General features: G+C 35.8%; 1 protein-coding gene across 4 annotated transcripts in view; it reads left to right on the forward strand.

The window, feature by feature from the left end:
- The first annotated feature begins 223 nt into the window (after positions 1 to 223).
- Positions 224 to 27,496, forward strand: part of LOC121379413 (zinc finger CCHC domain-containing protein 7-like) — a 29,380-nt gene continuing 2,107 nt past the window's right edge. The window contains exons 1-7 of one of the 4 annotated variants that reach the window (XM_041508019.1): positions 224 to 362; positions 12,942 to 14,192; positions 15,531 to 15,670; positions 18,160 to 18,333; positions 19,223 to 19,258; positions 24,337 to 24,429; positions 26,246 to 26,348. In XM_041508019.1, coding sequence (XP_041363953.1) covers positions 12,992 to 14,192; positions 15,531 to 15,670; positions 18,160 to 18,333; positions 19,223 to 19,258; positions 24,337 to 24,429; positions 26,246 to 26,348 — 1,747 coding nt within the window. In that variant the 5' untranslated portion in view covers positions 224 to 362; positions 12,942 to 12,991. Of the gene's footprint in view, positions 378 to 12,941; positions 14,193 to 15,530; positions 15,671 to 18,159; positions 18,334 to 19,222; positions 19,259 to 24,336; positions 24,430 to 26,245; positions 26,349 to 27,496 lie in introns of all 4 variants that reach the window. The other 3 variants (XM_041508022.1, XM_041508021.1, XM_041508020.1) reach the window with 3 other exon arrangements.

The raw sequence follows: 27,496 nt of genomic DNA on the forward strand, positions 1-27,496 counted from the left end.
ACATAATTTTCGATGTTTAGTTTTATAGAATCATGCTGGCTTAAAAAAAAAATTAAGCCCCCCTCCCCCCCCCCCAACCCCCCCCCCCCCCGCCCCGACGACGCCCTCGATACAGTGTACACCACAATTGACTAAAAATTAGTATGTTTTGTTAGGGTTCATTTCACTTTGAATACGTTTTGACCTAACCGCATTAGAGTTGTGTCCCTTCTCGAAGGTGTCATGGCGGTCTGTTATTACAACACGTGTTGAAAATGTCATCTTACGTTAAACACTTTTTGGTTTTAGTTTTAATTACAATACATAACGGTTTGATTATAAATTAGTATACTAAAACAGTTGTATAACGAGATAAGCAAGCGGTAATTTATTTTGTTGTAAGCACTTAGATATATATTGACTAGAATCATAATGAAATGTAGCCCGAGTATCCTGGCGTCATATGTTTTCGATACGATAAGCAAAAAATTAAAATATAATAAAAACAATACTTCGTACATACAATACTACTTTACCTTTCTCAAGTCACATTAGTTTATTGTAAAAAACAGTGATAATTTCCCATGAACACCAAATTTTCCTCCAAAAACACTAGCTGCTAAGTTGTACAGGTGTTTCCGCTATATTTTCACAAACGTCATATGTTTTCGATAGTTTCATTGGCTGTCTATTTTTGTCCTTTTTATGGCAGTGAAGGATCTATACTCCGTGCAATAATTTACCACAAAATCTTCTTTTGAAAATAAAATCATATAATGTTTGTAACTTGTAAAAAAATATTGAATAATCTTCAGACCAATAGACAGTGTTCATTTAAAACATATTTACATTATGTTTTCGTCATAGGTTAATGTCTACTCCTCTTGTTATACGTATCAACGACACCTAAATTCAGACTGTCACCTTAAGTACTCTGACAGAGATACAGAACTATATATTTTCAAAAAATCTAATTCCACCAAACCACCTTTATTTGTAGTAAATGTAAATGCACATGTAAACATGTCCCCACCAGAAATTACCGAAAAGATCTTTGCTGTGAATAACATAAGAGGTAACCCAACCAGCCTTCCATAAATTTTATTGTTCAGTGTAATGATCACGTGGTATATCTTCGAAATTTGGCAAGTCAGATGTCAGTGTTGCAGACGATAACTTTGCAGGGATTTGTGATACCTGGATTTCGCTATGTGAGGCATTTCATTAGTACCAAAATATTGCATTACGAAAAACTGATAACATGCACACTATTTATGGTATTATAATTAAAACATAAAGTTGGCAGCTTGACTTGAAGCATTTTTAATATTGTGAGGTAAAAGACACTTCATTGTTTATGTTTAGGCTGATAGTGACGTAATATCTCGCATAATCTCGCGATACATGCAGTTACAAACAAAGTATCGAAAACATATGTCGATCGAAATTGTATGACGGTACGATACTCTGACTGTAAGAGAGCTAGACGGACATTTGGACATAAATACGCTCTCATTACAGTCAGAGACCAACCTATGTATATTTTTGGCAATTCCTGACTACCAAACGGTAGGCAAAGATTCCCGCTCTAATACCACAACAATCCTATGTTTGACGTCAAATACATCGATCATTTTCGAGTTAACTGATAGTGATACAAAAAAATCCACATATTAATCACTAATACACATACTACAGAAAGAAACCCGACAGCACCCACATTCAGCTACACTTCGTGACACTCCGTCGCAACAATTACAAAGCTCGGCAATCTATTTCGAGACGTAGATCACGTGATCGCCACTGGGCGATTCCGCCTTGTGCAGCAGTTACAGGGGCCGTTACAACATGTCTTTGTTTTAACTGTTTAAAATGTAAAAATTGTGTTTGAATTATTATTTTCATAAACAAATCAGCAGCAACGTCAGTCAAAAAAGAACTTGTAAATCAGCGACAAATATCATTGTCGTACTGTTAACTGCCAATGCATATTGATGGGTAATCTGAACGCTGAAAAAAGTTGTAAACCTTTTTTCAAAACTCCCACACCCCCTCTCGTTCTGAGTACAGTTTGTGGCTCTGATCAGAAATCGTGGTAGCAACAAGCGTACTTGAACATCAAACTGATATAAGCAGGTTAATTCCCGACATCGGACCTGGCAGTCATTTGTGGCCATACATGCATACGGCGAAACTCATCGCCATCGGTCCCTAGGTGTCAGCTTGTCTACTATGACGGAACTCCTGTCTACAGCTGATCATTGAGTATTGTGTTACAGAATCGGTCTTTGTTCAGTTGTTGAAAACAATTAGGCTGTGTTCTACGTAGGTTAATGCATTGTCAATAATTATTAACTACCATACATATATGTGATTTACATTTGCTTGGATAAAACGATCGTTCATATAAAATTAGTTATTAAGCAAACAGAATACTTACAACCAACCCAAAACAAAATTTGAACTATTTTTATTACTTAATTTACTAGTATCCTAGCGCCTTTTTTTTCTTTATTTTTCTTTTTGCTTTTTAATGAGATATTACACCACAGTTTCACATTTGAGTCATTTCTGCATATTTCTTAGGGAGTGGGTTTCAGCTCGGTCGTTTGAGTGTTCGCGTCGCAGGATCGAACAACCTCGATGGATCCATGCAACCGATTGATTTTTTTGTCGTTCCAACCAATGCACCAGAACTGGTCAGTGGCCGTGGTATGTGCTGTCCAGCCTGTGGGAAAGTACATATAAAAGATCCATTGCTAATGTAGCGGGTTTCATCTCCAATACTCATGTTAGAGTTACCAAATGTTTGAGATCCAATAGCTAGTGATTAACAAATCAATGTGCTCTAGTGGTGTCGTTGAACAAAACAAATTTCAATATTTTTTAGTTTGGTCTGAATAGCAAAACAACTATAATTATTTTGCAAGATAAGTTTTAAAGATCGAATGAGCTATGCACCGATTCAATTTTGATTTTGCAGTAACAAGCATTGCCATCCGTCCCCTTAATGCCTCAAAATACATCTTATGATACCCCATCCCCTCAAGAGCGTTACACTCTACTACTGTACTAATGACTAATTCATAAAACATAAAATAATCAAATTAAATTACTACTTACTTTATCTTTCATAAGAAGAGGCAGTACGTAGCACATACTTTTGCCGTATCCTGTCGATAACACCCCAAATGTATCCTTCAAATTCAAAATGGAATCAATAATGTGTAATTGTTTTGGTTTAATGACGTAAATTAAATCCAAATTCATCCAAAACTGCATTAGCCAACTCTTCCATGTTGTAACATCGCTTGGTATGAGACGGCCCCTGTAACTGCTGCACAAGGCGGAATCGCCCAGTGGCGATCACGTGATCTACGTCTCGAAATAGATCGCCGAGCTTTGTAATTGTTGTGACAGAGTGTCACGAAGCGTAGCTGAATGTGGGTGCTGTCGGGTTTCTTTCTGTAGTATGTGTATTAGTGATTAATATGTGGATTTTTTTGTATCAGTTAACTCGAAAATGATCGATGTAAAAGTATTTGACGTCAAACATAGGATTGTTGTGGTATTAGAGCGGGAATCTTTGCCTACCGTTTGCTAGTCAGGAATTGCCAAAAATATACATAGGTTGGTCTCTGACTGTAATGAGAGTGTATTTATGTCCAAATGTCCGTCTAGCTCTCTTACAGTCAGAGTACTCGGGCTAAATGAAATGATACTCAAGTCATTTCGTACCATACTGAGTAACAGTGAGTTACGATGATACTGCCTGGTAATTTCGTACTCTAGTCATTTAGTACCACTGTGAAAAGTCATTTCGTACCCAAGTCATTTTATACCCTCAGGGCTTCTAGATTATGGTAGTCCCACTCGCATGGCTAGTGATATTTAATGTTGGGCTATTGCCATGTCCGACGGCTAGTGAATTTTGTTGTCGTCAAATGTTGCAATTAAGTCTATTTTGTAAATATGAATATCCTGCTAACACCACCTCCCCCACCACCCAATCTTAGTGGGTTTCAATCTCGGCATGAGTTCATTATTTTTCCCATAATGATTTTAAAGAAATATTTTTTATAATTAGTTTAAGGTTAGGGTTAGGGTTAGCGATAGTTATATACAATATCTTTTAAAACAATTTGTTCTATAAAACCAACATGCGATAGTTATATACAATATCTTTTAAAACAATTTGTTTATAAACATAATGTTTATATTTCGTAATCCAGTATCGCTACAGTATGTTTTGCCTTTGAAAAATTAGACATTTTGACTATTCTGTGTAAAATTTCCTCCACAAGGGTGCTTTTGATGGTGCTTTTGGAAGAAATATAGCACAGAAGACAGAATGAGGCATCATGGGACTAAATTCGGTTCATTCCGTCAAAATACACCCTATGAGATTTATAAGTATTAAAAATAAAATGCGGTTTCACTTGTTGATCCACTGCATGGTCGAGTGGATACAGTGCTCAGCTACAGTCCCGATGGTCTGGAGTTCACATCCAGGCCTAGCACTACGTTGTTTGTAGTGTTTAATGCAATACCCTGTTCATATGGCTAATTCAATATCCCAATAGTGGGGAAAATACGGAACTCTTTCCGTGGCTAGTAAAAAAGATTAATCACTGATTCCATGGCTAGTGGATTTTGCAAAAAATTCTAGAAGCCCTGTCCCTGGAATTTTGTACCCTAGTCATTTCGTACCAGTATATAGCAAGCGAATAGATCACTTCCACATATATATATATCAATTTCAATTTGCAAGTCAGTTATTTTAAGGGTTTTATTTATTTATTTTTACTTTTCTATTTTTTTTTTTTTTTTTATTATATATTTTTAATTATCATTACTGGTCATTATTTACTTTTATTAATTATTAATTAATTATTATTATAAATGTTCTTTTAATTAACCCACACAACCTCCAACTGTAACCAATTTAACATATTAACTGTATTTTTGAGGATTGTCTCACAAGTTGTGACAACCATATGAACACTTAATGGAATTAATACCTGATATAGTGACTTGGGTCACAACTGCTGTTTTTTGTAACTACTACTAGGTGTTAAACACGGGTAAGCACACCAACTTAAGAATAATTCACATTAATTGAAAAAACAAACAAGAAACAAGCAAATGTCTGATCTCTTTCCACCCCGTTCCATCCCCTATGTCTGTCATAACCCCCCCCCCCCGGTGTGTATAGATGTATATATGTATGTCTGTATGTGTGTTTGTTTTTATTTAATTAATAATTAGTTAATTTATTGATTTATTATTATTATTAAATAAATTATTTATTTATTATAATTACTAATATTCAGTAATTTAATTTATTAGTAGTAGAAGTATTGTTAATATTCAGTAATTTATTATTATATTATTATTTATTAATTAAGTATTAATTAATTGATTATTATGTTATAATATTTATTATTATCATTAATGTATTGATTAGTTTATTATTATTATTATTAAATGTGATGTTCCATTAAATACTGTCCATTGTGGAAGAAATTTGTGAACCTGAGACAAATAATTGTAACAATAATTCTATTCTGCCAACAGTAAGTGTTTATATTTGTTGGTACATCTCATATTTCGCCACAAAATAATTAATTCCATGATTTTATCGATTCTGCTTGAAAATTGAGTAAAATTTTCATGTTTGTTTTGTCTATTAGGGTCTACAAATCCAGTAGCTCTCTCAGTCCCAGCTACTGAATTTTTGGTTTGGGCTAGTAGAAGTTATCAACTGTATTACTATTATAATACATCTTGGTACTACACTGGTGAGATATATGTTATATTTATTGTGTACGTAGCCAAAACAATGGTGCGAAAAGTGACTGTCATCGACCTTAGGGATGGTCCATAAATGTGAATGGTTTTCATAATCCTAACAATGTTAGGATTGGGTTTGACCCCCTCCCCCCTCCCCTAATCCTAACATAAAAACATTGATATAATGTGTACTACAAGATGACTTTTATTGATGCAGTAGACGACAATTGTAGAGAGAGCCGCCGCAAAAACTAGCCCCCAAAATACCGATGTTGTGGCCTGAAAAGCAATCAGAACATGGTGTTTACCCCCTCCCCCTTGTTTCGAATTGTAAGAAACATTGACCTTCGATGGACCGATGTTTTACCTGAAAAGCAATCCGAACATGGCTTTTACCCCCTCCCCCCCCCTTCCGAACATTGTTCGGATTGTGAAGCACATCAATATTTATGGACCGTCCCTTAATTTATTTGTAATAATACTAATTAATATACATGACAATGTATATATATATGTGCTAAACATGATGTGCAAGTATCCCAGACAGTTTCGACAAGTGATCAAACACTCAAGCAATCAGCAGTGTTCGACAAATGTTTGAGAAAGTCAATAGCACTCACAGAAGCTTTGGCCAACTATAGACTATAGTGCCATATGTATTATAATAGTAATACAGTTGATACTTTCCACTAGCCCAAACCAAAAATCTGTCCACCGTAGTTATCTTTGTGCTGTTTGCCCTATATCTATTTTCTTGACTGTAGCAATACCTAAAGTTATAAGTATGTAACAATCCAGCACTTATGTGTAGCTTATAGAAGATAATTGACACTTTTATGCCAGTAACACCCTATGGGGTACATTAAAATATGGAGAAGGACGTGACATAACCCACAAGATCATTGACACTTTTATGCCGGTAACACCCTATGGGGTACATTAAAATATGGAGAAGGACGTGACGTAACCCACAAGATAATTGACACTTTTATGCCAGTAACACCCTATGGGGTACATTAAAATATGGAGAAGGACGTGACGTAACCCACAAGATCATTTTTTTTATTAATAAGAATCATAATCAGGTTGTTCAGCTACTGATTTTGTCAATGTGCACGTACATATATATTCATGTACATGTATATGTGTTTATCTTATATTTTTGCCAAAAGTAAAAAATAAAAATAATGCTGGTAAAATCATTTTGTGGTGGTGGTGGTAGTGGTTAGAGTTGTGCGGCATACAGGTATACTGCAATATAGATTTTGAACAATACCTATCACAATATTTTTCAAGCATACATGTATATTGAACTTTTACATGTATATTTGGTACGTGTATTTAAAAAAACCCACCCAAAAAACTATCTGTTTTAAGAAAAGAAACAATAGTTTGACTTGTTCGGAATGAATCTTGATTGACTGACCAGTGTATCATTTTACTGGTTACAGCTCTATAGTCCGAAGGTTCAATGGTCTGAAGGTTCAGTAGTCCGAAGGTTTATAGACCTAACTATAATCACGAAGAATGGCAAAAGAACAGTGTCAAATGCACTAAAAAAATGTGAACTATTTACAGTAATCACTAAGCGTACCTCTGTGTAAAACATTTAAGGCAACAGTGTAAGATATATGTTATGACACGACGATATGATACATGTTGGATATCAGTTTAAAGGCATCTGATTGGCTTCTTACATATAAATCCAAACTATCCACTGAGATTAAGGCTACACACGTCGATGTCTATTGTCAGATGATGTACAGGTCAACAGTGTATATTCCCGTACATAAACGTGAGCGCCGTATATAACTTGCTTCAGAATACGTTTTAATTTCTCTTAAACCTGTATTTTAAAGAAAAAGATATGTCAGAGAAAGATTTCTACACTCGTGTCTCCAGCTCTCGGGTCAATTAGATACCATTTGTCTTACATTTCGTTTTTAATTGTATTCATCTCGCGTTCGCTCCCATTGACGTAGCCCGAGTACTCTGACTGTAAGAGAGCTAGACGGACATTTGGACATAAACACGCTCTCATTACAGTCAGAGACCAACCTATATCTTTTTTTGGCAATTCCTGACTACCAGACGGTAGGCAACGAGTCCCGCTCTAATACCACAACAATCCTATGTTTGACGTCAAATACCTTTACATCAATCATTTTCGAGTTAAGTGATACAAAAAAATCCACATATTAATCACTAATACACTTACTACAGAAAGAAACCCGACAGCACCCACATTCAGCTACGCTTCGTGACACTCCGTCGCAACAATTGCAAAGCTCGGCGATCTATTTCGAGACGTAGACCACGTGATCGCGCACTGGGCGATTCCGCCTTGTGTAGCAGTTACAGGGGCCGTCTCATATCAAGCGAAGTTACAACATGGAAGAGTTGGCTAATGCCGTTTTGGATGAATTTGGATTTCATTACGTCATTAAACCAAAACAATTACACATTATTGATTCCATTTTGAATTTGAAGGATACATTTGGGTGTTATCGACAGGATACGGCAAAAGTAATGGCTACGTACTGCCTCCTCTTATGAAAGATAAAGTAAGTAGTAATTTAATTTGATTATTTTATGTTTTATGAATTAGTCATTAGTACAGTAGTAGTGTGTGGGTTTTTTTTTTTTTCTTCAACAATTACGTAACGCTCTTGAGGGGATGGGGTATCATAAGATGTATTCCGAGGCGTTAAGGGGAAGGATGGCAATGCTTGTTACTGCAAAATCAAAATTGAATCGGTGCATAGCTCATTCGATCTTTAAAACTTATCTTATAGTTGTTTTGCTATTCAGATCAAACTAAAAAATATTGAAATTTGTTTTGTTCAACGACACCACTAGAGCACATTGATTAATTAATCACTAGCTATTGGATGTCAAACATTTGGTAACTCTGATATGAGTATTGGAGAAGAAACCCGCTACATTAGCAATGGATCTTTTATATGTACTTTCCCACAGGCCACTGACCAGTTCTGGTGCATTAGTTGGAACGACAAAGAAATCAATTGGTTGAATGGATCCATCGAGGTTGTTCGATTCTGCGACGCGAACACTCAAACGACTGAGCTGAAAACCCCAACTCCCTAAGAAATATGCGGAAATGACTCAAATGTGAAACTGTGGTGTAATATCTCATTAAAAAGCAAAAAGAAAAATAAAGAAGAAAAAGGCGGTAGGATACTAGTAAATTAAGTAATAAAAATAGTTCAAATTTTGTTTTGGGTTGGTTGTAAGTATTCTGTTTGCTTAATAACTAATTTCATATGAACGATCGTTTTATCCAAGCAAATGTAAATCACATATATATATATGGTAGTTAATAATTATTGACAATGAATTAACCTACGTAGAACACAGCCCAATTGTTTTCAACAACTGAACAAAGACCGATTCTGTAACACAATACTCAATGATCAGTTGTAGACGGGAGTTCCGTCATAGTAGACAAGCTGACGCCTATGGACCGATGGCGATGAGTTTCGCCGTATGCATGTATGGCCACAAATGACTGCCAGGTCCGATGTCGGGAATTAACCTGCTTATATCAGTTTGATGTTCAAGTACGCTACCACGATTTCTGATCAGTGCCACAAACTGTACTCAGAACGAGAGGGTGTGTGGGAGTTTTAAAAAAAAGGTTTAGAACTTTTTTCAGCGTAGAATGTAGCCACAATTAATGAGATTACCCATCGATACGCATTGGCAGTTAACAGTACGACAATGATATTTGTCGCTGATTTACAAGTTCTTTTTTGACTGACGATTTGTTTATGAAAATAATAACCGCTTGATATGAGACGGCCCCTGTAACTGCTGCACAAGGCGGAATCGCCCAGTGCGCGATCACGTGGTCTACGTCTCGAAATAGATCGCCGAGCTTTGCAATTGTTGCGACGGAGTGTCACGAAGCGTAGCTGAATGTGGGTGCTGTCGGGTTTCTTTCTGTAGTAAGTGTATTAGTGATTAATATGTGGATTTTTTTGTATCACTTAACTCGAAAATGATTGATGTAAAGGTATTTGACGTCAAACATAGGATTGTTGTGGTATTAGAGCGGGACTCGTTGCCTACCGTCTGGTAGTCAGGAATTGCCAAAAAAAGACATAGGTTGGTCTCTGACTGTAATGAGAGCGTGTTTATGTCCAAATGTCCGTCTAGCTCTCTTACAGTCAGAGTACTCGGGCTACCATTGACGTAACCAGGATTTTATATTGGTGGAGGACCACAATGTCATGGAGGGTGAACCACATTGTTTTTGAGACTGTCAGTAGTGAAGGAAGGAAATATTTTATTTACGGTTATATGGTTACGGATCACACAGATGTTGAGACCAGGGGTGGGGAAAAATAAAATTGTCAATCGGTCCCGCTTGATGTCATCATTAACGGGGGGGGGGGGGGGGGGGGGTGAAAGGAATAAAAAAAAACCCCACAAATTGTATATATTTTACATAATGGAATAAATAATATGAAAAAGGAATAAAAGTTATGAATTTAAATCCCATATATGTATAAAAAGTACGAATATTCAGTACTGTGTCCTGAAAATTAATAAAAGATCGCACCGTTGAAGCGTTTGACAGCCTGAGCTAGCACATGTTTAGACAAAGAGATTAATAACGTCATCACTGATTGGACGAAATTTGACCTCTTGTGATAACCAGTACATGTAGCTGTTCTGCTTACTCTCACTTGTTAACAAAAAAGTGGAAACCTTTTGTTAATTTTAAAATCCTTTATAATTATTGGATAGACTACATTGAACAGTCAACAATAAATACATTTATAGATTATTTAAGTATTTTATGCTATTTCAAGCAGTTTGTATTGCACAAAAGTCTCTTGCTTCAGACTGGGACACTCGACCCAACAAAGCTCCGTACATAGGTGTTGACAGGTGTTGATTGTAACCAGTTGCAAACTCTGGGTCCTTTGTTTTAATTGGAGTGTAATACCTTGATGGCTCTCTCACCAAGAATGGTGTTATTGTTAACGTCTGTTTAATCTCTTGACCGGCTCAGCAACTTTGACAAAATTAATGTCTAGCCTAGTGGCTGTGGATTGACACTACTGTAGCCAGTGTAGGTCCAACTTCAGTGACTGACGATATATACTTAGGCAGACTTCAAAATCACAGACGTCTTGCCACTAGCCATATTGACCACTATTTATTTATTATTTTAAATCATGCATGAGATACCGATGTCTGGGCAGGCCTGTCCACTTGACGGATAAGGATTTGTTCCAATAATAGAAATGGACAGGTGCTTCGGACCGACAAGAATGACAAAAGTGGGACTGGCAAACACGTTTTTAAAAAATAATTTCTGTCTTGGAGATCGAGAATCGGCTTTTCCCCACCCCTGGTTGAGACAAAAACCCGCTGCCGCCACTTCATAGGCTACTGCACCATCCAACAAACATGATATTACATACCACGGCCTTTGTTACAGCAGTTGTGGAACATTGGCTGGAATGAAAAATAGCCACCGACGAGGATCGATCATGCATCAGACGAGCACTGTATCATTGAGCTATGACACGGTCCCATGTTAATAGGGTGACAGACAAAAAGATGTGTGCTTGGGGAGAGCATAATCCCCCCTTCCCCTCCCCAGGCAATGCCAGTGTTTGCTGCTTAGCTACGGTTTGAAGCAACTCTGAAGCTAAACACTATGTAACGATCATTCATGTAGTTTTCTATGTTTATACAAGAACATTCTACAGTGGTAATGATTTAAACGCTTGGTGATGCTATTAATATACTCTTCAAGAAAAGTAGGGGAACCTGAAATATTAATGTTAATATCAACTGAACATACGTTTTAACCACAGATATCCTAGTAAAGAACGTTCAGGTCTGTTTATCAAAGAAAGAAATGTTTTATTTAACGATGCACTCAACACATTTTTATTTACGGTTATATGGTGTCAGACATATGGTTAAGGACCACACAGATTTTGAAAGGAAACCTGCTGTCGCCACATAGGCTACTCTTTTTTTTTTACGACAGGCAGCAATGGATCTTTTATTTGCGCTTCCCACAGGCAGGATAGCACAAACCATGGCCTTTGTTGAACCAGTTATGGATCACTGGTCGGTGCAAGTGGTTTACACCTACCCATTGAGCCTTGCGGAGCACTCACTCAGGGTTTGGAGTCGGTATCTGGATTAAAAAACCCATGCCTCGATTGGGATCCGAACCCAGTACCTACCAGCCTGTAGACTGATGGCTAACCACGACGCCACTGAGGCTGGTCGTCTGTTTATCAATACACCGAAACACATTCTATAGTTTGCACATGCATCACGCAGTTGCCCCATACACCTGTGTGGGGTGCCATTCTCGATTTTGACAATTTCTAGGAAGGTCCATTAATCACTGTAGAACATTATTTCTGTCAATCTTTTTCATTCTGTTGATCATACAGTGTTATTGTTTTGTTTTTAGTCATTTTTATTGTTTGAATTTGTGATTTACTGATAAAAAACCGTCACTTCTGACCCCAATCATTCTTCAAGATCTTTGGTGGTCATAAAACCTACGTAATACCGAACTACCAGTTGTAATGTTTGCCCAATTAATTCACTATTATCACATGACCATTCCACACAGCTAATATACATGTACCTTACAAGTTTGGCAATGGTAAATTCTTATTAGAGTTCCCCTACTTTTTTGGAAGAGTATATATAATTATATAAATAACATAACAAAAATAATTCCCCAGTGAGAATTGTGCATATTTTATCGGCAAAGATCAACAATTTCAGTTTTGACATCAGATATTCTGTTCAACCATAAACCATCATTGTTTGCCATTACAAAAGCATGCTTTTTGCTAACAATAACTATAGAATTACCAAATATTTCATTTGAGTATGGTTTTTTGTCTTGCCTGGGGATGTCAAATGTACATGGTGATGAACTACAAATAGAACACAAACAATTAACGTAACGAAACTTCAGTGGAATATTTTTGAGAAATACCACTCATCATCCCACCCAAAAAGAAATCAAAATTTTAAATAAATTTAAAATGCTGTTAAAGATGATATTAAGTTGCCAGTTTCAGTACATTGACATGGTCATTATATACATATAGTTAATAGATTTTAAGTTAATAGATTTTATCTTTTATTTTCAGACAGATTATTTTAACTGGAGTCAAAGGTTTCGGACATCCTATATAACAAAATGTATGTGGACAAAGATGATGAAGACAACGACAATGATGAACGGATATATGCTGCCTATTACAATGATGGCGACGATGTTGAACCAATCACTGCTGTTGACGTGCAGGATTCGGACATGGACAGCGATCAGGTGGACCGACTGTACAGTCAGATTTATCATGAGATGTGTGACGAAACGGACATCCCAGTTTCGGCTTCAGGTCACAGTCTGCTAATAAAGCACTGTGAAAGCTCCAGTTTTCCCACCAACAAAGGCATCCAGTCTACAGCATACACCAATCAACATGATCATGATTGTTTTACACAGTTTACAAAGGTTAAACCTGGTTGTAATACTGACCATGTGCGTTTTCTGAATACTTCTACCCCTAAATCGAATTTAATCTTGAAGGGTATGTGTATCGATCGAGCAAAAGACAGAAATGATGATCTGAATGTTGTTAATAAAAATGGAAACTCTGGAATATCCACATTACGGCCAGATTTGAAAACCATGCTCCTAGACCGAAGTGTTGACATGCCAGATTCTGATACTGATCACATTGAATGTATTTACAACCGTAACACTATAAACAGTTCAATGAAATGTGCCACAGTAAAAGTGAAACAGTTGAAGTCTGTTGACAAATCAGAAAGTGGAAACGGAAATTATTTTGATAAATTTGACAGGGTAAAAGTGAAAAAATTGGATTCTGACGAATCTGAGACCTGTTCCAATAAATGTGAAAAATTGGAAGTCAGAGTCAAAGAATCGGACAAGTTTAACATCTCGGAACTTGGTGCTTCTGCATCTAAACGAGAAAACGACTGCATAGTTGTGTCAAGTGACTCGTCATTGTGCGAAAACAAGAAAACGAAGAAGAACGTGAAACTGAAGACCAGCATCTCAAATGTGAAAAAGCCGACGCCTGTGAGCAATGTCATTGTCCTTGATGAGAGCTCTAACAGTTCCGATTCTGAGTCTTCCAGTGATGACACGAGGGACAACGATGTGTCACGGGTCACAGTCAGCAGTGACTCATCATCCAGGACCTTGCTTACAAGTTCGGAACTCAGTGACTCGACGTCGAGCGACAGTTTCAGTGAAAGCCTCGAAGACTTGAGGGGCAACATCCACATCAACGTGAACAGAAGTCAGCAGCATTTTGTAGACAGTACCATGGATGGTGATTCGAAAGGTGATCTCGGTAAAAAGGAAGGTTTGTATCTTAAAAAGAAATGGTCTGCAAATGGTGTTCAGGGAACATTTTGATTGTTCAGTATCTCGTTGCAATTCGCTATTCAAGTTTTAGGGATTGCTACACAATTTGAAAACATTAAACGGTAGTTGCTAATCAATTTTCAGTTGACTGGAAAATATCACAAATCAAGAATTTGAAAACAGTATGTTCCTTGTTGTTAATGTACATATATGTATATATACTAAATTTTTGTCATTGATATGTACGTTTAGGCCTACAGATATATATTTAAGTACTGGTTCATGTACATGTTGGGTGATTTTTGTTTTGTTTTGCTAATGTTTGTCACTTTAATCTAGATTCATGACTTATTTAGACACATGTGCTTACGTGAATATAAAGGAAATGCAAATGCGACAGTCATATTTCATAGAATAAACTTTTATTAAAAACATGAACATGTAAGATATAGAGAATTCGTCACAAGCATTTTTTAATATGAAAAATATCAACCGAGTCTATATTAATCAGCATTTATTGAGGTCCTGCCATGACAAATACCGATTAACTAGACGAAATTGATGTTTTACATATTAAAAAACACGATTAGCAAATTCTATTTATCCTATAACACTTCTAAAATAAAATTTTCATTCAATATTTAATAAATTGCAGTACTAATTGTCACAGTTATACAGCGCTCGCCTGATGTGTGGTCGATCTAGGATCGATTCCCGTAGCTGCACCAATTGGGCTATTTTTCATTCCAGCCAGTGCTCCACAACTGGTGTAACAAAGGCCGTGGTATGTACTATCCTGTCTGTGGGATGGTGCTTATAAAAGATCCCTTGCTGCTAATCGAAAAGAGTAGTCCATGAAGTGGCGATAGCGGGTTTCCTCTCTTAATATTTGTGTGGTCCTTAACCATATGTCCGACGCCATATAACCGTAAATAAAATGTGTTGAGTGTGTCATTAAATAAAACAGTTCCTTCCTTCCTTCATCACAATTAGCACAAATTAGTTTGATGTCACACATTTTAACTAAATCTTATGAAAACGTTATGCTCAGGTATACAGACAGGTAAAGAAAATGACCCATTGACAGCAACTAGAGACCTAGCAAATTTGTATATACCTTTAAATTTCTATACCGTTATTAACTGGGTTAATACACTAAATTATCACTATATGGTTATGACATGTATGTAATGGGTACATGTACATTTGTAAGAAATAGGATAAAGAAAAATATGACATCTCTGAGAATGTGCCTTTAATTTCAACATCTGGTTTTGAAATGTGATATAGATATTTTTTAATTATCCTAAATGACAAGAATGTTTGTTTAATGTAGAATCAATCCTGTGGAGCATCTGTGACCGAGATCGGTTCGGAGGGAAGATTTTGAATGGACGATATTACCGGCCATCGACAGTGAAATGTCACAACTGCAACGAGGTCGGCCACTTGTCTAAACACTGCCCAACACCAAAGGTAATTTACTAACTAAAAAGTAAAGTTTGTTTTATTTAACGACGCCACTAGAGCACATTGATTTTTTATCGTAGCATGGGCTATTGGACGTCAAACATATGGTCTCATTCTGACACGCTGTTGCCACATAGGCTGCTCTTTTACGACAGGCAGCAAGGAATCTTTTATTTGCGCTTCCCACAGGCAGGATAGCACAAACCATGGCCTTTGTTGAACCAGTTATGGATCACTGGTCGTTGCAAGTGGTTTACACCTACCCATCGAGCCTTGCGTAGCACTCACTCGGGGTTTGGAGTTGGTATCTGGATTAAAAATCCCGTGCCACGACTGGGATCCGAACCCAGTACCTACCAGCCTGTAGACCGATGACCTAACCATGATGCCACCGAGGCCAGTATTCACCAACTGTTCTCGCTGCTCCATTTAAGGGGGGCTGACCACTCCGCTATTGCGTCTTGCAACCCCTGTTTATTTTTCTGCATGCCTCTTTATTTTATTTTACTATATTTTATAGCACCCATCTCCGCTGTTTTTTTTAATCATTGAATTTTTTTTTATTAGTCTGCACACTGGACACAAAGGAAATGACGCAATGTGTGCGGAAACGCAACTGATAAAAACTGATGTAATATAACAGTATTTTTAACAGCCTCTAATATGTGTCATGTTTGATAACACACAATTTATTTTTATTATTTTTTGCAATGTCCAACTGACAAAAAACACTTCTTTTGTGACAAAATTTGTCAGATGATCACAGTCGTCATTCTGGGTTTTTTGGTGTCCACTGACTCGTCTGATATGTTGTCCTCAATTGCAGATTTTATTGATCGTAACTGGTTAGGAACACATTGTATCACCGCTTGCAAAAAGTTTTTTTTAAGTTAACATTTTGACAAAATTAATTACTCTTATCACTACTGTATGATTTTCTTAACCCTAACCCTAAACTTAACCCATTTTCGTTCTAGGGGAGGCTCTTCATACCCCCTGTTGATTGTGATTGCATTCAATTCCATAGTGCAATACCCAAAAATTCCTTTCTGGCAAAAACACTGGAAGTGGTAGTGTTCATCATTAAAATCATTTATCTTGTGTGCCAAATAATATACATCCTTTATAAAACCAAAACTAAATTTATCAGCTAGTGTTATCAATGTGTTCGGTTCATTTGAATAAGGTAGAATTAAAAATAACAAAATAATAAAAATGTTATTCACCATTAGAGTCCTAAGTTTTTAATATCTATATCAGTTTTCAGATTCTTCAAATATTTATTAAAATAATAATATTAAAGCTTTGATTGGTTAACCAAAACGAATGCCCGTGAATATCTGACTGACAATATCTCATGTTCAGCTACATATTAAAAGATGAGTCAGCTTGCACATTGTACCAACTTTTTCATACCAGATATTGAGGGGCAAAATAAGAAGTAGGTCTTTCCACAGAGTCGACACACAACAGTATATCAATCTTTCCTCATTTTTTTCTTTTTTCTCTTCTTTTTTTTTTTAGAGTGGGGAGGATCATGCAGTCACCCCATTTAATTTTCACCCAGGAAGAACACTGATTCATGATGTGAACAAAATGCAGTCAAAATTGAAAAATATATGTTCCCTTAATTTTATTTATTTGTTTTCAATACAAGTGCATATAAAAGAAAAAAAATGTAGTGGGTTTCCTCACAATACTACGTGTCCAACTTATAAAGTGTTTGACATCCCATAGCTGATTATTAATGAATTAATGTGCTCTTGTTATTATGGCCAGTGCACTGCGACTGGTATATCAAAGGCCGTGGTATGTGCTATCCTGTCTGTGGAGTGGTGCATATAAAAGATCCCTTGCTACTAATGGAAAAATGTAGAGGGTTTCCTCTCTAAGACTAGATGTCAAAATTACCAAATGTTTGACATCCAGTAGCCGATGATTAATAATTCAATGTGCTCTAGTGGTGTTGTCAAACAAAACAAACTTCTTCTTGTGATGTCGTTAATCAAAATACAGTTTTATGGGGGGAGGGGGGATCAGTCCTGGGCTCCTCCTTCTTTTCGTTCGCTTGTTAACTACACGTCGAGACCAGCAGTGACCATGAATGATACTGTTCTCTGTAACTCACTTCTTGTGCCGTACAGCTTCTCTTGAAGAGTTGTTGTAGTTGTCCAGGTAGTCTCCCTTAGCTGCTGTAGGTTTATGCAGTCTTGGATGACATGTTCGGTTGTCTGTTCTGCTTGTCGACAGGAGCACATGGAAGAAGGTACCAGCCGAAACCTCTTATGCACATACTGGTTTAGCCTGTTGTGTCAAGTCCTTAGTCGGGAAAATGATAACCTGGGCTCCCAATCTGATCATTTCTGTTTGAACAGTCCCACCAACACACTAGCATTTATTAGATGGCCGTGCACTGGAAAATACTTCATGGCCTTACAGTGTTAAACGAGGTTCTCGAGTATGGTGATACATTCCTCGACAATATTGTTTTTTAGAAGATGGTGGCCTGCATCCTATGTGGTTTAGGAGGTCACTACTTCAGACACTGCCCCAATGCGCTGTGTTACAACTGCGATGCCCCCGGCCATGATGCCAGAGACTGTTCACAACGCCGTCGACAGTGGCACAACCAGTGTACGAGATGTGGCATGCAAGGTCATCACTCACTAGTAAGTGTTGTGGTCGTGTTCGTATTACATGACTGTACATTTATATTCAGAGTTCATGCGCTAAAAATTATAAATTCATTTGAGTAATTTCTTGCCAAAGAGGTATTTTTTGTTATGATTTCCATGTAAAACATATCAAGTCCACAATAGGTGATCTTAATTTGAAATATAAGTAAAGTAAATGAAGGACAGAAAACTGAGTATCAGTACCGTATGAAAATCAGAACATAACACCTTGGACTGAGTAATGATAGTAGAATAGACTGTTTTAGATAAAATGGCGTTATTGGTTTTTGCGCCTGAACTCTTCATATATAATAATGATTTAAAAAAAAAAGAAACTTAATTGGGATGTAGTTCAGTGGCAGAGCACTCGCCTAAGACACGATGTGTCGCTGGATCGATTACCTTTGGTGGACTTGTTTTATAAATAGAAGTTGTTGAGATTTTTTTGGTGGTTTGGTTTAATTTTTTGTATGATAAGTGTTTTAATAAATATAACTAGGAATATAATTATTAAAAAATTAATAAGAACAATCTACATACTATTATATATTTATATATATACGTGTGTGTGTGTGTGTGTATATACATGTATATATATATTGTTGTTTTTTTTGTTTTTTTTTTTTTTACTACACCAGGCTGTAATTTTTATGGTACAGTTTGTAGGCAAACCAGTCAATTAGTAAAGGGAAGAGTTACATAAATCCTTATTGCAATCTAGTCTGTAGTAAAATAAACAAATCTCTGTCTAGTTTTTGTGTATTTAGCCAGTTTCAAAGTATCTGTTGTGTGTTTTAATTCTACATACATGTAGTTAGATGTACATGTATGTAACACTTCCTAACCTTAAAAAAGTGTCACTGATTTTAAATATTGTTTTCAGACCTGTCCAGATATATGGAGACAATATCACCTTACGGTAAGATTGAGATTGATCGTTTTTAGTTGCATTATGCACATATTAAGTAATTTTTGTTTACAGGGCTAGCTCTGGCATTCACCAAATTCACCAGTTGCGAATTTTGAAAGCAGTTGGCAGATTTTATTTTAATTTGCTGAAATACATGTAATTTCATGTAATAATTGACATTTTAAAGAAAATACATGTAACTGTTGATTTCTGCCATTTTTGAAGTTTAATAGACAATGTCTCACCCAGAGTTAGCCCTGGTTTACCAGATGAGCATGGTTGAGAGAAAAGACTTACTAGATGAGCATGGTTGAGAGAAAACACTTACTAGATGAGCATGGTTGAGAGAAAACACTTACCAGATGAGCATGGTTGAGAGAAAACACTTACTAGACGATTGCCTAAATGGGCAAGAAAGTGATAGGCTAATTAAGGCCAAAACCTGTCGGGAGTAAAGAAATTTAATTATAATTGCGCAATGGGTGTGACATGAAAGAAAACAAATCTTGGGATAGTGATAAATAAGTAAAGCAATGTGATGTTCATATTTACTAAACAGGCAAGATAGTAAATTTCATTTATAGTCCTACAGGCCAAAATGAGTATCACATAAACCATGTTGAAAGATAGTTATACTGTTCTTATACCTTCACAAGTAAGCCACAAATAAGTCCTGAAAAAGATATTTTAGGGCTTGCGGAATATTTTTTTTAATTCACTTGACTTTAGCAAGTCATTTTAAAATTTTATAAGCCATAATTGGGGAAAATGTTACCAAATATGCGCTCATATAACAACAAAATTTAAATCAAGAATTTACTGAATTAAACAAATCTCACCACCTGAAGCACTTGTGTTAGAAATTTGCATGGTACATATGTGTTCTAAAATGAAAAATATATACTTGGGCATTATTCAGTAATGTTTTACTTGTATTTTTAAAGTGTGTGGAGAAATCTGCACAACTAGGAGAATTTTTTTCTCAACATTTAGAACAAATTAAAATATTTTTTAAATCCAGTATTTAATTTGTTGACAGTACGTTTCTTCTCTTAAACTCAGGCGAGACGTAGCCCAGTGGTAAAGCACTTGCTTGATGCGCGGTCGAGTTAGGATTGATCACTGTCAGGGCTCACCCTGGATCAAAAATACCTGTAGCCGAAATATTAGCCAAATGGAATTTTTATTAGCCATATTGAAAATGCTTTAGCCAAATTTGTATTACGCAGTACTGTATAGAGTATTTATATATGAATATGAAAATGTATCTTTTTCAGCTAATTGTGTACAAACTGGAATAAATAGGAATAACAAAACCTCAATGGGGGTAGGGGCAGTTAATATATTACTTCAAGTTTTTCAGCGGGGGTGGGGTTGGGATGGGGTTATGCAATATCTTCAGTTTGAAGCCAGTACAAACATACAGAAATATGGGGGTGGGTGGATTTTTATGGATGGTGTTGTTTTTTCTTTCTTCCTTTTTTCCCCAAATAAAAATTTGAGAGCTTTTTTTTTATAGAGCTCATTATTTCTTTAAATAGCAATCTTTATGTTAGTTTGAACAGCTTTTTTTTTCTTTTTTTTTTAAGTGACCCATCAATTCCCCACCCCAAACAATTTCATAATTTGTGCCATCTTGTTGCTGTTGATTTCAGCGTCGTGTTAAATGCTTGTGATTTCTGCTTACAAAATACCTCAGCTAAGAATGTTGACTTCACAGTATACTCCATTTATTTAAAAAAAAAAAAAAAAAAAAAAAATCTTTTATAAGTTTTAATAAAATTTAAATTTACGGTCTTTTTAAAATCCAGCTAACTTATTAAATGTTACCTCACAGTCTTACAAATTTATATCTAAAATTATCTAACAAATATGCTTATTGTAAACTAATTTTATTCAGTGTACATTTAATTGCAATTTGTATAATTTAAATACTGCCATGTTCATTTCCGGCGATCGTGATCTGCATGCGTGCTCTTGACCATGGGTACGAAATTAACAAAGACAAAGGAATAAACAAAAACTGCAGTTAGGTATTATTTGATGCGAATAACTATTGTTTTTCTACAAATTTACATCAAGATTTACTGTTGCGTAATCGTATTGTTTAATGTCCGCAACGATATCTTTTGACACGCGGGTGTCAGCTGACTCTGAAGCGTGACATATATTCGGGCCAAGAGCTGTCCTCAGTTCAGCCAACAAACGTTCTTCCTAACGTTCGCGAACTATTTGATTGGTGTTCGTCGTGTCCATTTGGTTTAACGTGAAGCGCACAAACCAGTCTAACGAACGTTTTGTTTTTGCTCGGTCTGGCTGAACTCGGCCCTTGAGATGGCCTACATGTCTTTCGGCCCTGAACTGGCATGTGTATTCAAATTGACACGTATTGTCGGTCTGTTTTTATTACTTTGGTTCAAAGATTTTACTAAGTAAAAATAACAAGTTACAAATCTTCCAGACATTGCTGTCATACATGTTGAATGCATGCCGTTAAAATTAATAACCATGATTATTAAAATAGCAAACATTATAAGGCCTACGCTGTATTCTGCATGACACCGTTTCTCGTTATCGGTCGCGAGATCACTATTACGCTAATTCGGTATTTGGTAGTATTACTATGTTGAGGTGTTGGATAGATTATGTAACCGTTTGTTCACAAATCAGAAGACAGAAAATGGCTTAGCCAAAATTTTAGCCACTTGCAAATTTTATTAGCCATTTTTTGTAAAAATTAGCCAATGGCTAATTTGGCTACCAACAGCGCGAGCCCTGACTGTCAGTGGGCCCATTGGGCTATTTCTCGCTTCAGCCAGTGCACCACAACTGGTACATCAAAGGCTGTGGTGTGTACTGTCCTGTCTATGGGATGGTGCATATAAAAGATCCCTTGTTGCTAATCAAAAAGAGTAGCCCATGAAGTGGTGACAGCGGGTTTCCTCCCTCAATATCTGTGTGGTCCTTAACCATACATGTATGTCCGACACCATATAACTGTAAATAAAATGTGTTGAGTGCATTGTTAAATAAAACATTTCCTTCCTTACTTCTCTTAAACTCTGTACAACATGTCACAATAATCATATGCTGCTTGTTTAAAAACAATGTGCTGAGGCGTTGTTAAGCATTCCTTTGTCATCAGAGATCAACATTCACTAACATCACAATACTTACTGGGTTTTAAGTCCATATGCAAATAATTAAATTTTCTTTGCGTCTATACACTTTATGGCAATCTGATTGGTCCAGAGGTGCTTACTTTTTTTGTTCATATCTCGATGAACTGAAAAAAGTTAAGCCACTCCTACTACCCCCCCCCCCCCCCACTGCCCACTGCCCACTGACTCGCACTACTTTTGTGCAACAAGCCGGATTATTCAGGCAACCATATTTTGATATTTTGAAGAAAATACATGTGAAAGCTACAAAATCAATAATAATTTTTTTTAATGTATACGATAAATTGATGGAAAATGTTACAGCAGAGTAAACATGTAAATATATATGCATTGATTAAAGAAAAAACAAAAAATCTTCGCAAATCATGACATGAGACTCGGTCGGTGGCCAAAACAATCATGTAGGAAACTTCACGCCTGCAACTTACCCCGGTACTTGTAAGCAATGTTCTACAGCTGTAAACGGTTCCATCAACAGCATAAATGTTAGACACGTTCCCTTCATTCACTTTCATAAAATATAAACTAAATACGAATATGACAATTCCTTCCAATATAACGAAATGATCTATAAAAATGCACAGCAGCTCGATGAAATGGCGTCGTTTATCAAAATTATGTCATTTACAAAAGATCACCTGATTCAAATAATAGTGAATGAACATTTGCATTCTTACGCGACATAAGTATCAATGAAGTTTACACAAACAATACTACAGGCGTATTTAAAGCTAAACAAAATAAATTTAATTATGTATTGTTAAAGTATGCATATAAATTTAATTATAAGATTTGACCACAATTATTTTTTGGTTCATACTTGCATGAACTAAAAAATAATTGCGGTCAATTCTTAACTAATTTTCCATTTCATCAATTGATGAGAGAAAAAAAGTGGCTTTGTATATTTATTTATCCTGCAACCACCATTTCTATTGACAGATTATTGTAACGGATAAAGCAAAGTCATATCCTGCTCATAGCAGGATATAACTTTTGACGTCACTCATGTGACATCACAGGCATAGCTACATTACAAAATCGCTCATTTGACCTCTACATGTAGGTTATCATACAATGTGGCTGAAATAACAGAAATAATAGCTTTTTCCTTAATGTTTTTGGTCTGCAGGATAAAGATAATAACTAGTTAATGACATCAGATATATCTGCTTTATGCTGTTCAGGTCAAATGAGAAATTCTTACCTTCACAGGATAAAGCAGGGCAATTCCGTGGTCAAGTAAACCAATAGGTCATTTTCAGAAACTCATTTAAGTGAGACAAGTTTGGTATCATTTGAAAGGTTATTATCTTTAGTGTCAAATATTACATTAATCCTTTTTCAGTAGATGTGTTTTAGTCACTAATAATGCAACTAATGCATCAACCATGAATGCAGCAATATTTTACGAAAAATTCTATTAACACATTTATCAGCATGTCTTGGTTCATTTAAAAATGTTACGTTCCACTAGATCGTAAAGTGGGACATAACACCTCAATGTCATATGATTTGTGTATTATAACCTTGCCAGAACGTTAATCAGACGAGTTTAGTGATACAAATGGATATCAATTATAGGTATTAAATAGGATATTAAATGAGCTACCATTTCAGATCATGTTTATGTCCTTGTGAAATAATTTTCATTGTCACTCGCTAAAGTTCATAACATTGTAAAAACATTTCACTCGGGACATAAACATGATATAAAGTGGAAGCTGCATGTAGTTTAATACCTGATAACTATTTAGCCACTAGATGAGTTGCATGAGTAATAAGAACACCTTTATTGTGCTTTCAGTCCTCTATCACAGCCCCAACACACACACAGACCATCATCTTATTCCATGCATTTGTAACATATTTTACCAAGACATCTTGATATTTGAAATTTTTCAGACAACCGGTGACTTGAAAGTACCAGCTAAACAGGAAAAACCAAATCCTCGTGTCTACTGCTACAACTGTGCTCGTGCAAAACATTTTGGACATGTAAGTACTAGACAGTTGTAATTAAATATTAAATTTTCCTTTCAATGATGTGTGGTTAGCCAATTGAACCAATTATAAAGTGGTAAATTCAAGATGTAGGCTTGCGGTAGCATATATACTGACATAGTTTGCGGTGATATTGTCTTGTTTTGCATTGGCATATGGCATAATGTATTCAGTATTGAATGACAGGGACAATCCAAGATTTTGTGGAAATGAGGGTGGCTTACTGCCGACTGGAATAATGGGGCTTTAGATTGCATTATCAAAGTCACAACGATCAAAGTTGTGCCCAAAATAATCCCGCCCAAATTAAGTACGATTGTGCTGACCTCAAAATATTTCACCTCATAACTACTGAAATAAATTAGATTAATTAAGGATTGTCTGGAAAAAAAAGATCATCTGCAAACTGAATCGGCGAAGCCGTCCTCACATAATTTTGCGGGTGAGTTTTTTTTTTCATACGCAGATGAACATAAAAGAAATAACAGACAAAACTTATAATTAAATTTGAATCATACAGGCTAAATAATAACACTAAAACCTCACACTTTATTTTGAATTATTTTTGGTCCACAAACAATAACGCTCAATAAGACAACTTGCCCATATAAAATGACATCATGACATCAGGTACGTTTCCTGACGACGTAATTTTTACGTTGATTGAAAACTCCCGTTGCTACTTCTGGACAAATGGGATGTTGTTACGTTGTAATAACTACTGAAATAAATTAGATTAAATAGTCTGGGAAAAAAAGATCATCTGCAAACTGTGAATCGGCGAAGCCGTCCTCATATAATTTTGAGGGTGAGTTTTTTTTTCATACCCAGATGAACATAAAAGAAATAACAGACAAAACTTACAATTAAATTTGAATCATACAGGCTAAATAATAACACTAAGACTTCACACTTTATTTTGAATTATTTTTGGTCCACAAACAATAACGTTCAATAAGACAACTTGCCCATATAAAATGACATCATCAGATATGACGTTCCCTGACGACGCAATTTTTACGTTCATTGAAAACGTTGCTACGTCTGGACCAATGGGATGATGTTACGTGGTAATAAATGTAACAGAAATTTAATTATAATACCTTGAAATGAATTTCTGAAGAACGTTGCTGTGCAAAAAAGACCATGCTTACATGTGCAATGTCATGTATGCTCAGAACAGACCCAAAATGTTTGGTGCCCAAATTAATAAGATCTAAAGCCCAGAATATTGACCCAGCAAACTACAACAAAGACAAAGTAGAGTTGAATTTCTCACCAAAATGTTGGGTAGGTGATGGGTTAGGCCCCTCAAAACCTAACTTTGTACATTTTCGCTACTTGTGTTTATGGGTTGTGGTGGTTGAGGTCTACTTGTTAATGGAGAACCAGGTAAAATGCAGCATTATTAGTAAATTAATAAATATTACTGCTCATGTAAATTGTAATTTATAAAAGTGTATACACTGCAAAGATGTTTTTAGTTGTAAGTTAATAACTGTAACTAGAAACAAAATTTCACATTAGAATAATTTTGTAATAAATTATGCATTACACGTGTACCTTATCCATGGTTCTTGGTGGAGTGGGGTGGGTTGCTGGCTGTGAACACAGTTTTATTTATCTTGATTTCTACAACTACATTTGTACATGTAGCTACTCATTTTCCACATCTTAATATCCACAGCTTTCACAACAAGAACCTGGAATGTGATTTCTATAAACGAGCAGATTTTTTTTGTTTTAAACTGATCTTGTTTGGAATTTGTCTAAGTTAATAGATTTTAATTATCTTTGTAATTTGTTTCAGGAATGTCACAATGTGAGACATAATCAACATTCATTACCAACATATCCATTTGTAGCTTACTATGGTGAATTCAAAGAAAATGAGAGTCAAAGAGGTAATAAAGGTATTACAGTCAAACAGATAACTGCATACATATTAAACAGGGCTAGCTCTGGGTAAGCAGAAGAACCTTTTGACAAATTACTATTATACATCATATCTATTAAATAGAGAATAATACACGAGTTGTTTTAAAATGTATCCGACGAGCAAAAGTGAGTTAGATACAACTACAAGTTGTGAGATAAATGGTATCTAACCGACAAAAATTTATTATTTTATTTCTTACATATCCTCAAAAAAACAGGTTTAAAGCAAATTTTAACATCTTTTTCAACTAAAAGTTATTTACAGCCATTGCACTTGTAGCTGACTTACGCATCACAGACACATGATTGTCAATGTCAGGTTAACTATATGTCACAGTGTAATCGATTTCCTTCGAGCTGGTTGTTTATTGGATGTATGGCATTGATGATCTGGTCATCACCTAGGAGCAGCCAGTCGTATGTCTTGAAATTGTTAACACACGTTAACAAGTATGTGTTACCATAAATAACACATGGTGTTCTCACCAACGGGTGTGTAAGAAACTTCAATAATTGCACCAAAAAAAACTCAGATATTTTCCACCAAAATATAAATCTTGTTTGACGAATTAAACTAAAATTTGCCAATTGTTTGTTTTTAAATTTTACAATTGGTGAATTTGGCGAGAGACAGAGCTAACCCTGTTAAATAATTACAAGGTACGCCACTAAATAAATAACAATGTGATAGCATAGATTTGTTAACATTTTAAACTTTTTTTTTTAACCAATCAAATTGTTTATATTTCTAATCTGAAAATATCTTCGAAAAATATGATTTCGTTTCATAGTATATTGTAAGAGAGTATAAATATGACGGTCCACGGTTCTACCAAGCTGTTCACAGATGTCTCTTAGTATCTTTTACATTTGTTCTCTTTAACAAAGTCGTGGTGGTTGGGGAAGGAGAGTTTTAAAGTTTTGTTTAACAACACTTTGATTTATTAATCATTAGCTATTGGATGTCAAACATTTGGTAAATTCGACATATAGTCTGAGAGAGAAAACTCGCTACATTTTTCCATTAGTAGCCATGGATTTTTATATGCACCATCCCACAGCACACCCCACGCCCTTTGATATACCAGTCCTGGTGCACTGGATGGAGTGAAAAATGGAGCAG

The sequence above is a fragment of the Gigantopelta aegis genome, chromosome 8 (assembly GCF_016097555.1).
Source record: "Gigantopelta aegis isolate Gae_Host chromosome 8, Gae_host_genome, whole genome shotgun sequence".
Taxonomy (NCBI): Eukaryota; Metazoa; Mollusca; class Gastropoda; order Neomphalida; family Peltospiridae; genus Gigantopelta; species Gigantopelta aegis.